Genomic DNA, 12,437 nt, shown 5'->3' on the forward strand with positions numbered 1-12,437 from the left:
CCACATTTGGATGAATGGCAAGTCTGTGCAACTGAAGGTTATGTTGGCACACTGTCCTTCGCCAAATTACTGAACAGAATATCTGCTTTAATTGTTCTGCTGGGCAATTGGGTTTTTCGTACTGTTGCCAAGGAACATTCCAGACATCATCTTGCATCCAGAAAAGCTTCATTTAATCAAAGGAAAGGCCAAGCTCCAAGAAGAAGGTGAATGTTCAGTTCCACTGAACAGTGCGACTACAGATGAACGGCTCATCATCTCTGATGATGACAATGAAGATGATGATCAAGGGAATGAAGAAGAGCATGTCTATAAAGAGCAACCTCTGGAAGATCAATTTTGTAACACCCCGATTTCCAAGTGTCACTTTAGTAACCAAAAGTAAACTTTACGCGGAAAACAGGTAATTTTTTTTTGTTTGATTCCTTTTAAATAAAGCGATAGAAAATAAAGGCATAACCCAACACTAACTAACCAATATACAAATATATACACAAGTACAGCCTCAGCTGCACTCTCCCGTCACGCGCACTCGCAGTGACTCCAAAGTAGTGTGCCCGCAGGCAAATATATACAGAACCAGAACTGTAAGTGAGAAAATTATAAGTACGATCCACTAGGAGAAAGTCGGCCTCAAAATGGCCTAAGCAAAGACCCCTATGGTCCGACTGACTCACTGTGATTCCTCGGTAAAAGAACCACACGAAAAGCCATGCGTCGGGAACCTACCCTGTCCCAAAAGCAAAACGAATCAGAGCTCTACACAAAATATGACGCCTGCCTAAACATACCCTCCCAGTACCGAGTCCATAGCGAACTGAAGTTGGTAAGTTGAAGCTCAGCTCCATGCGTCGTAGAACTCCTTTCGTCAGACGTCCACGCTCGTCAGTCTGGTCCTCCATGACCCTTCCCCGGTACGTCGCTCGATGACCCACAAGATAGATCACCCAAGCGGTGGGGGCATGTCAGTCAACCAGCTCAAACCTGATCCCCCCCCCCAAGGGAGAGACCATCAAAACCCAACCCACCGTCGACATCTGGCAGCAGGCCGACCGCACAAACACAAACATACAATCAAAGCCAAGGCGCTAGGGTCAACTCACGGAAATAAGTAGATATACACTCAACATGTGATATGGGGTATAGATATATATGTTGATATATATATATATATATATATAAACAATCCTAGCATGTTATTGGCTCTAACAATGCTTCAATAAATCAACCAGCACACAATTCCAGTCAGAGTGAATGTATGCATGAAATGCAATCAATATGATCCGGATAATTGTGACGCGTTCCCGTTCGCCACAAGTGAAGCATTCTCGTTCTTCACTATGGATGAAGCATTCCCGTTCTTCATCCTCGACAAAGCATTCCCGTTCCTTGTCGAATGATGCACTGGTGATCCATTCCCGTTATTCACCATCGATGAAGCATTCCCGTTCCTCATCGAATATGCATCGGTGAACCATTCCCGTTATTCACCAAATAATGCATTGGTGAACCATTCCCGCTATTCACCAAATGATGCATGATGCAATATGGTTAGCCAAACATCGAATCGTCCTCACAACACAAGTGTTTAGCTCAAAACCCAATATCAAAAACCCAAGAGTTAGTGTCGGTCAATACAACACAACTCGGAGTTAGTGTCGGTCAATACAACACAACTCCCACAACCAAAACCCAAGAGTTAGTGTTGGTCAATACAACACCACTCAAACAACAAGACCTGAGAGTTAGTGTCGGTCAATACAACACAAATCAAACAACAAGAGTACTAAAGTACTCGGGAGTTTAGTGTCGGTCAATACAACACAACTCCAACAACAAAACCCAACGTCAAAACCCAGGGTTAGTGTCGGTCAATACAACACAACCCCAACAATAAGAGTACTAAAGTACTCGGTGACTTTCAATCATCACCATAGCTCACCTCAGTGGCTTTCCCCACTTCCAAAACCCACAACAAAAGTCGACTTTTCCCCGTCTTTCGCAATTATTTTCCCCTTTTCGTTCTCCTATGCTTACTCGTTAATAAAAATGTTTCGAATTGAATTAGTCAAGTTATGAGTTTATTTCTCAAAGTCTAAGTCTCCCACAGTCTCTAGTTTTCAAAATTCTATTCATTCTAGGTTTTCCAAAAACCCACCAAAAGAAATTTCCCGGGGAAAGTCTAAGAATACTAACAAATGGCTAAGTCTCAAACCCCAAGTTTGAACTTGCCTAGGGTTGTTTATCCAACCCGAAATATCAAATATCACCAGTTCAGTGATTCCCCACTCCGAAGTCGCGTCAAAACGCACCATTCAATAACATCTCAACAACATAAGTCATCAACATAATCAACATCAAAGTAAAACATAAGTCGATTCATCGACGCCTATCATGCAGTCATAGCTAATAGTAAGTTGCCCTAACCTCGAGCTGCTCCAGTCTCGTGGTTTAAACTTCCTTCACACACTTGCTCTGCAAAACCCAAAGTTCCTTCAACTGAACCTCAGAGAAAACAAAGCAGAAATCCAAACAAAATCAATTAGCTCGATCACAATACAGCTCATAAACGATAGACAAAGCATTAAAGCTTCAGAATACAACATTCAAGTACGAAAAGACAAGTTTTCGAAAACGAAAACTCCCCCCCCCCTCACTACAAGCTCTCGGCCAAAAAGGAAAAAGGGCTCCGGCTCTTTTTCTTCGATCAAATCTGTTTACAAGGTAGTTTTAGGGTAAAACTAAGACAAAGAAACTGTCGGAAAAATTTTCGGACGATCGGATCGAAATACGGCTGTTCAGGGGCGTTTTGGTCCAAAATAAAAGCTCAAAACCTCAAAGTTATCAGTTCGGAAAACAAATTTGACAGCAATGATCCTAACGACATCCGTGACAACTAATCCTAAAGGCACGAAGTCAGATTACAACTTTTCGACAGTAAAGTTTCGAAATGTGCGACAAAAAGGGTTTTGAAACAGTTTTTCAGATCCTTGACAACTCGATCACAATCGGCGAATACTGACGGAGGTTTTAGGCTCTTGGGCACGTAGGGAAGATTACCCAACAGAGAAATCAGGAAAAACGGACAGTTTTACAAAAAGCTCAAAACTTTGAGCACATAAACGACTAAAGAAACGCAGTAGAAACAGTAATCAGAGGTAAGAATCAAGCTAGTTACCTCGGTACCTCGAAGTAGGAACGAACTGCGCGAAGATCGGTCGAGTTTTGGCGAAAAAATCTTCTCCCTCTCTCCCCTTGAAACTCGCGGCCTTGGATGGAAAGAATGGAGAGATATTTTGAATTTTCGAGCTATTTATAGGTAGGTGAAATTGCGGGAAAATGAAAATTTCGCGATTCCGATTTTTGCAGCACGTTCACCGATGAATTCTAAGAGAGATTCTGGCATCAGAATTCCAGAACTCAAAACAAATCTCTGACATTTGGGAAAAACGATATCTAAAATCCCAAAAGCGATGTAAGTTAATTTGTCCCGAAAAACTACTTTTTGCTGTGATGGTCAGACGACAAAACTTTGTTCTAAAGAAAGATTGGAAATGTTGAAACAAATCTGGCAACGCGGACGGAAACTTCGTTAGAAGTCCCGAATAGAAAAAGTCTTCATCCAGCGCTTGAATCTAGGGTTTTGAAGCAAAGAAATTCGCGTCGTCAGACATCCGAAAAGTGAATACTATCGTGCGTACAGTCCAGGGTTCCGAAATGAAACGCTGGTCGAAGGAAAAATAAAGAGAATTCTTAAATTTTCCAAGGATTCGAAATCTCACTTAATACGTTGCTCTAAAAGCGAAATTAGCCTATTCTGGACACGCTCGTCATAAGGCAGGTGTGCAGACGACTCGCACTAATTCCTACAGCGACTATGCAACATTCCTCAAGCAATTCCTGAACTTTCTTCTTCATTAATCTTTCTCAAACTGCAAACTCCTATCACGCTTACACTGATTCTACGCATGAGTCGGAAATTAACTTGTCTGTAAATCCAGGTCTTACAAATTTGTCCGCAGAGAAGATTTCGAGGATCATAAGAATCACATCAACAATCTCTTCTATGATCTCACCTCCAAGATTGAGCTGATTCTGAACCGTTTTGGCTAATGGCTGCTCTTTATCTCTCTCTCTTTATGAAGTTTAATTATTGAACATTTGCACTCTGCTCCTTGAACCTTGTTGTTTAAGTACTTAAGTTATTGTACATGATATGCATGTCTTTCATGTTTAACGTATTCTTTTTAATAATGCCAAAAGGGGGAGAAGAGAAAGGGTAGTGTAAGTAGAAAGGGTAAGTAGAAAAGTAAAAAAAAAAATTAACAAAGAATAATTTAGTTAGGGGGAGTGAAGTAAAAGAAGTCGTTACAACTACAAGCGTCAAACTGTACTCTTTTAAAAAACGAGCCTTTAGAACTACAAGCGTCAAGCTGTACTCTTTTGAAAACATTACTAAACTCAGGGGGAGTTTATAATTTCTATATCACATTTTCTATAAAATTTGTCATTATCAAAAAGGGGGAGATTGTTAAGTTCAAACGTATCATAACGTTTTTAAATCTTATTTTGATCATAACAATTTTATATAAGAAGTTTCACTGGAAATTAAACTATTGATAACGTTTCTAATTTCAGGAGAAACTCAAAAGGATACTACACGCTTCAACGTTCTATCACTCCTCTAAAGGAAAATATCTCAGAAAGAAGAAGAGTCCTGTTGCTACTGAACAGTTTTGCAAAGTAGAATCAATCGCTCTTCAGCCTCAAGTCTCTGACCGTTCAATGCAACGTCATCAGTCAGATCTAACAAAGACAAATTTTGAGCGCCAAAGTCTTAGTTTGATTACAACCGGTTGTCCCACATTCAAATCAAATGACAACTATTTGTTTTGCATTCAAACTAGATCACATGAAGACAAGTTTGCTTCAGCAAAAGGCACGCTGACCAACAAGGAAAAGTACAAGCCGTCAACATCAAATTGCCAAATTGTCTCATGTCTGAAACGTAGCCCAAAGTCTATCACCACCTACTAGCTGACAAATATTATCTTTTTAGCTAAAGGATAGACTTGCTTCTGAAGCAACATTTAATGAAGCTACCAACCAAGCCTTTTGAATCACGGCTCGATCTCATTTTACAATGACTATCTCAACGGTTGGATATTGTCTCACAACGGCTACAACACTAGCAAACAAGTATTTAAGCCACTCTTGAAGATCTGAAGATAGAGAGAATCAATTCCAAGAAAACAAGCATTCAAGCATTCATTCCAAACTTCTCAACAACATTCAAAGCTCAAGCAGAAATTCCTAAGTGTCAAACACAAGCCATTAAATTCTGCAAGTAAAAGAGAAAACCTCGTACCTTAAAAGAGTCATATCTCTTTATCCTCTTTACACTTTTGTTAGAACTCATAAGTGATCCAAAGTCAAATCTGAACCCAAAACACTTAGAGTTCCAGTGCCATAAATTCTCTACCACTACTCTTGAAAGAAGAGAAATCTTGTTGAGTGATTCAAATCATTGTAAGATTTTGGAGAAGTCCTGAACAATACTTATAGGAGGAGTCCTGTAGAATACTTGGAGAAGTCCATGATAATACTTGGAGAAGTCCTGTCAAATACTTGTATTGGAGAAGTCCTTGATACTTGCTAGTGAAAATCTTGGTGGTGGCCAAGTACTGGACGTAGCCCAATCGTTTAGGGTGAACTAGTATAAATCTATGTGTGCTGATCGTTCTGTCTCATTTACTGTTTTACTTCTGCTGCACTGAACAGTTTACGAAAAGTCATCCTTAAACGTTTTCACAAAAGAACTTATATTCTTTTCATAAAACAAAGTTTTAAAACGTAAATTTCAAGTACACAATTCAAACCCCCCCTTTTCTTGTGATACTTATATGCATCTCAAGCTATACTGAAGACCCCACATCAGAAGAAAATAAAAAGATCAGTAACAAGTTCATTCCTGCAGAGAAGAAGACTGAGTTCAAGATGTCAAACCGAATGTCCCAACATGGTGTTCAACAAGGATATAGGCAGATTCCTTATTCTTATCCTCCAACTCAGAAAATGAGAAGCTCAAACTGGAGATGCCATCACTGTGGTAAGCATGGGCATATAAGACCCTATTGTTACAAGCTGTATGGAGCACCTCAACACTGGAAAGCTACTCAGATGCACACCTATGCTAGTCCAAACAGAAGAGAGTGGAAACCTATGAATAATGTAACTGCACTTGTTGCCTACACCTCTCTGAGAGTATCTTCTAAGGAGGATTGGTACTTTGTGGATGTTCCAGGCACATGACTGGTGTGAAGATGTACCTAGACAATATCAAACCACATTCAACCAGCTTTGTCACCTTTGGTGACGGTGCTAAAGGAAAGATCAAGGGATCTGGAAAGATTGTAAGTGGTGGTTCTCCTAATCTGAGTAATGTTCTACTGGTGGAAGGCTTAACTGCTAACCTGATTAGCATAAGTCAACTATGTGACCTGGATCTGAATGTCTCATTCAACAAAGCTGGTTGCACAGTTACTGGTGAGAATGAAGAAGTTGTCATGACTGGAGTGAGATCCGAAGACAATTGCTACATGTGGTCTCCACAGAACAAGGCTATGTCTTTAGTGTGCCTAGTATCAAAGGAAGATGAAGCAAAGCTGTGACATCAAAAATTAGGGCATCTAAACCCTACAAGCATGAAGAAGGTCATATCTAAAGAAGCCATCAGAGGTATTCCCAGACTGAAGATTGAAGAAGACAATGTGTGTGGAGAATTCCAGATTGGAAAGCAGACCAAGACTTCTCACAAGAAACTGACTCAGGTTAGTACAACAAAATCTTTGGAACTGCTGCACATGGACTTAATGGGACCAATGCACAAAGAAAGCTTTGGTAAGAAAAGGTATGTGTTTGTATGTGTTGATGATTTTTCAAGATTCACTTGGGTGAGCTTTCTTGCAGAAAAATCATAAACTTTTGAAGTATTCAGAGAACTAAGTCAGCAACTCCAGAGAGAGAAGGGCTATGGAATTTGAGAATGGCAAATTCTCAGAATATTGTGAAAATGAAGGAATCAAGCATGAGTTCTCTGTTCCTATTACTCCACAACATAATGGTGTGGTTGAAAGAAAGAACATAACACTGCAAGAATCTGCTAGAGTGATGCTTCATGCGAAGAAAGTTCCTTATCACAGAGAAGGAAACTTGATCCCAAGAGTGATGAAGGGATATTTCTGGGTTACTCAATAAATAGAAAGGCTTACAGGGTTTTCAATTCTCGCACAAAGACTATGATGGAGTCCATAAATGTGGTTGTGGATGACAATGTAAACAATCTGAATGTAGTCAATACAGATGGAGATGATAATGTGCCTCAGATAGTTGATGCGAGACCAAATATCACTGACATCCGGTCTGACATAGAACTAGAAGAAGAAAATGGGCAGGAGTCATCTAAGGAGGTCGTTCCTTCAATCAGGATTCAGAAGATCCATCCCAAAGAAAACATAAGTGGGAATCTTATGATATCTCAGATATATGTAGATGACATTGTCTTTGGAGGGATGTCAGACCACATGGTAGAACATTTTGTTCAACATATGAAATTTGAATTTGAGATGAGTTTGGTTGGTGAATTAAATTACTTCCTGGGATTGCAAGTAAAACAGATGGAAGACTCTATGTTCATCTCAAAGAGCAAGTATGCCAAAGAATTAGTCAAGAAGTTTGGACTTGAAGGTTCAACTCATAAGAAAACTCATGCAGCTACTCATATCAAGTTGACAAAACATGATAGTGGTCCTGATGTTGATCAAAGTCTTTACAGAAGTATGATAGGCAGTCTTCTGTACCTAACTGCTAGTAGACCTGACATTGCCTTTGCAGTTGGAGTGTGTGCAAGGTATCAAGCTGCTCCTAAGGAAAGTCATCTTGCTCAAGTGAAGAGGATTATCAAGTATGTTAGTGGTACGGGTGACTATGGTATCTTCTATGCTCATCATACAAATTCTAGTCTTGTGGGATACTGTGATGGAGATTGGCCAGGAAATGCAGATGACAGGAAGAGTACTTCAGGACGATGTTTCTTTTTGGGGAATAACCTTATCTTGTGGTTCAGCAAGAAACAAAATTGTGTTTCCTTAACTACTGCTGAAGCTGAGTATATAGCTGTTGGAAATGGATGCACACAGTTACTATGGATGAAGCAGATGTTGAAAGAATACAATGTCCTATAAGATGTTATGACATTATACTGTGACAACTTGAGCGCCATCAACATCTCAAAGAATCCTATTCAACACAGTCGTACTAAACACATTGATATTCGTCATCACTTTATCAGAGATTTGGTTGAAGAAAAGGTTATCACTCTTGAGCATGTGGAAACAAATCTGCAGTTAGCAGATATTTTTACTAAAGCCTTGGATGTAGCACAGTTTGAAAAACTTAGAGGAAAATTAGGGATTTATGTAATAACTGACTTGTAGCAGTTATTGACACCTGTCAAGGGCAACAACTATATTCTTATCTATTTAAGCGCCCTAGATGCGATTAAGAAAGACACAGAACTGCATTGTCTTGATTCCACAAATTTGAGTTATTCTCTCTCTTTTCGCTCTCTAACCTCTAACGGTTATTTTTGTGACTGTCTCAAGTTACTCACAACCATGACTCAAGATTCAGGAAAGAAGATCGATGTCGGTCCCCAACCCATCAAGAACTCTCATGGAGTTAAATTTCTTGGATTGAAGACTTCATGTTCTACACCCTCTAGGGTTTACTCGCTCCTCTGCTAAAATTGTCTCTCCAGAATCGTCGGGACCAGCCAAGAGAACAAGGAGTATGAGAATCAAGCATGTTGTCAAGCAAGGCACAGGGAAAGCCTCCAGTGTTCAGGACATCTCAGAGGATTCCATTCCTGATCCCCAGGTTGATATTGCTCAAGAAATCGATGCCCCCGATGCTGAAGCGACTCAAGCCATCAAAGATGTTTAGGAGACTCTTGCTAATGTTGCCACTGCACAGGATGTCACGCCAAATGTTGAATCACAGGAAGATCGTGGCTCTAATTCAAACTCTGAAGCGAACTCTCATGAGTTTGATGCTGAAAAGGGCGATGATTCTGATGTTGCAAGCCAAGTGAGAAAACTCCTTCTGTTGAGATCCCCCATGAAAAATCCCTCGCACCCTTATCCAGAAAGGGTAAGGAACATGTGTTGATTGCCTCTTAAGAAGTGTAATCTGATAATGAAGAAGTGATCAAGAAGGCCACTGCCTCTGCTAGCAAGAAGGCCACGGGTTTTGTAAGCAAGACTGATGCAAACAAGAACGATAAGAAGAAAAAGGGTTTTGTTGCTCAGACCCTCAAAACTCCAAAGGCTTCATATCTTAGGTCTCAGTTTCTGAGAAGAAGAAAAAGAAATAAAAGAAAGAGGAGAAGATGGTTGCCTCTACTGGAAGGAAGAGGAAACATGTTTCTGAAACTGACTCTGAACCAGAAGTCGAACCAGATGTCCCTGACATCTCCACCACTACCAAGAAAAGGATCAAGGGGAAGAGAATTCCCTTGAATGTTCCAGATGCACCCATTGACAATGTGTCATTCCACTTTGCCAGTTCTACACAAAGTTGGAAGTTTGTTGTTCAGAGAAGGTTAGCCAAAGAGAAAGAACTTCATGAAGATGCCTTGGGACTCAAGGAGATCATGGATCTATTGGTGGATGCTAGTTTGATGAAGACTGTCAAGGATATTGGCAGGTGCTTTACTCAATTGGTTAGGGAGTTCATTGTGAACATCCCTACTGACTGTGATGATGAGAGCAGCTATGAGTATAGGAAGGTCTATGTAAGAGGAAAGTGTGTCAATTTTTCTCCTGAAGTTGTTAATGAGTTTTTGGGCAGAAGCCCTGCTGCTGTGACTGATGAAGAGCTTGATTTGAATAAGGTTGCTAAGACCCTAACTGGCAAGATGGTCAAGAAGTGGCCAAAGAAAGGATTACTTCCATCTGGGAAGTTAACTACCAAGTATGTTGTGCTTTTCAAGATTGGATGTGCAAATTGGATGGCTACGAATCACCTGTCTGGTGTAACTGCTCCCCTTTCCAAGATGCTCTATCTGATTGGAACTGGTGGTGAGTTTGATTTTGGTCAACTTGTGTTTGAACAGACTCTGAAGCATGCAGGTTCTTATGCAGTGAGGCTGCCAAGTCTTTTTCCCTGCCTCTTGTCTGAGATAATAGTACAACAACATCCTCACAACCCTCATGTTGTGAGGGCTAATGAACCTCAAGGTAAGAAACCTATGCCTCTCAAGTTTGCTTATCGCTTGTTTTCTGGGACACATGTTCCCGACATTGGGCTGTCTGCAGCAAAGGGTTCTGCCAGTGCCAGTGGCACTTAGGCAGTTGGTTCAAGATGACACTATTTAGGCTTGCAAGATTAGGAAGTTGAATGTGGACAAGCTCATCAAGGCCATGACAACGGTTCATGCAGCTGCTGAGGCGGATGAGGTTGAAGAGGCTGCTGAGAATGTTGAGGATGACACTACTGCTGTTGAGGGCGAGGAAGCTCAGTATGAGACTGTAACGCCCCGATTTCTCGAGTGTCACACAGTAACTAAACATCATGGATTTTTGTAAGGAATTTTCGTCGATTCATTTATTAATCATCAATTAGTGACAAAGATGCATTTTACCGAAAACCCTTAACTTAAATCGTAAATCACTTTTAAGATCGAATCGTGCGGAAAAATGTGAATAAACGATTTAACTGAAATGATACTTGTAATTAAAAATAAAAGTACTGTGGCCACTCCCATGTGTGTAAAACCACGTTTGGAAATTGTCAACTGTGTTACAACTGAAAAGAGTAATTAAACCGTCATAGAAAAGTTCAACAAAAACAGAAAGTAATCAAAGTTCGATGCCTTCGCTTTCGGGTTCCCAAAGTAAACTACCCTCCTACTTAGTCTTCGTCGTCACTAGAGATCTCAACAAGCTCAACCCCAAATAAATCCTGGTCCCGGCGGCACTTCTTCAAAGGCGGCTCAGCTACTGGCAAGGACTCTGTGGAAGATCAAAAGAACCAAACACACAACAAGCATTCCCATCGCCCCACCAATCTGGAACTTCAGGTACTCAACTATTCAACACCTCGTTGTCGTCAAGCCTAGGCTCCTCAACGGGTGCCTGAACTGGAACCACATTCTGCTCCGCCAGCACTTGGACTTCGACAGCTACCTCTTCAGAAAGATCTGACTCCACTAAAGCGACTTGTGAACCTACGTCCTCTGGATAGTAAAACCTTGGTGGTGGATAAGGCATGGTGATCTTTCCTGTCATCCGCTGAATCTCCACAATGTTCCCATGCTTGTCCTTTCTTGTGAGCTTGACATCGCCGACATAAACTCGGCGAACCCCGTACGTGTCGGACGTCCAGGCCCGGTCCCTCTCTTCGTCATACAGCTTCATCTCCCAGGAATGGATCGTCATCGTTATCTTCACGACCATCTACCCCCCACCCCCCACAAATAACACAAAACAAGTAGTGCAAGGGTCCGGTCACAAAATCAACCTAATTATAAACTATTTCACAATATACATTAAACATTCGCTTATGGAATTATTTTTGTATAGCAGTTAGTTAGTTAAGCTAACGAATCCTCACATCACACAACCCACCAAAACTCCTTGACCAATCTCGTACATCCGCAGATGCACAGTTCTTAGAGGGGGCCCACAGTACAACCCTCATTCACGTGGAGCCGCAATGATCCACAAAAATCTCCCTCGCGTGCAAGTTACCGTTTGTCTCTAACGACACCATCGTTCTCATGGTCCATAGTCCTCACTAGACCTATGTTCCATTAAATATCTCATTTACTTACAAGAGATTAATCACGTTTCTCTTTGTTTAAGGCTCTAAAGTCAACCTAGAGTCTTACAACATACGTCGAATAAATATAACGACAAATTAATCACAGTCACAGTGAGAATTACAGCTAGATGAGCGACCCTTTTCACAATTTCTCGAACATGCATATTACATCGCATTTGTATAATCATAAACACATTCTCATGCATTATAAACATTGCAAATTCACCAAGCGAGGCATCATATGACTTGTGCATGAAAGCGAAAGAAAGAATACTCCGAACCCCTAGAAATAGGGTTCGGCCGAACCTCTCCATGGCCCTTAGGGTTTGAAAAACTTTTTCCTTTCTTTCCTTTCATTCTCATAAGCCTTAGTTGAGTCCCACACATCAATTTGATCATCCAAAAATTTCATAACCCAACACATCTCAACCATCATGTTATGACAAGAGAAAAGCAAGCCAAAATTAGCAAGATGTCATAGCAAATTCACATAAAATCATAGATCATGGCATGAACAACGATTAGAGGTTTGTAACCATGGTATTTCAAGGTAG

The 12,437-nt window shown here is 40.7% G+C and overlaps 2 protein-coding genes across 2 annotated transcripts; both read left to right on the plus strand.

The window, feature by feature from the left end:
* The first annotated feature begins 7,301 nt into the window (after positions 1-7,301).
* Positions 7,302-8,243, plus strand: LOC130712703 (uncharacterized mitochondrial protein AtMg00810-like). The gene has a single exon (XM_057562524.1). The coding sequence runs from the start codon at positions 7,302-7,304 to the stop codon at positions 8,241-8,243; it is 942 nt and encodes a 313-aa protein (XP_057418507.1).
* A 1,205-nt stretch (positions 8,244-9,448) lies between these two features.
* Positions 9,449-10,408, plus strand: LOC130712704 (uncharacterized). The gene has a single exon (XM_057562525.1). The coding sequence runs from the start codon at positions 9,449-9,451 to the stop codon at positions 10,406-10,408; it is 960 nt and encodes a 319-aa protein (XP_057418508.1).
* The last annotated feature ends 2,029 nt before the right edge of the window (positions 10,409-12,437 follow it).

Source organism: Lotus japonicus, chromosome 4 (genome assembly GCF_012489685.1).
Source record: "Lotus japonicus ecotype B-129 chromosome 4, LjGifu_v1.2".
Classification (NCBI taxonomy): domain Eukaryota; kingdom Viridiplantae; phylum Streptophyta; class Magnoliopsida; order Fabales; family Fabaceae; genus Lotus; species Lotus japonicus.

Bases quoted from the DNA above. Each gene is read 5' to 3' on its own strand.
- LOC130712703 (XM_057562524.1), top strand. From the start codon at position 7,302: ATGGAGTCCATAAATGTGGTTGTGGATGACAATGTAAACAATCTGAAT.
- LOC130712704 (XM_057562525.1), top strand. From the start codon at position 9,449: ATGGTTGCCTCTACTGGAAGGAAGAGGAAACATGTTTCTGAAACTGAC.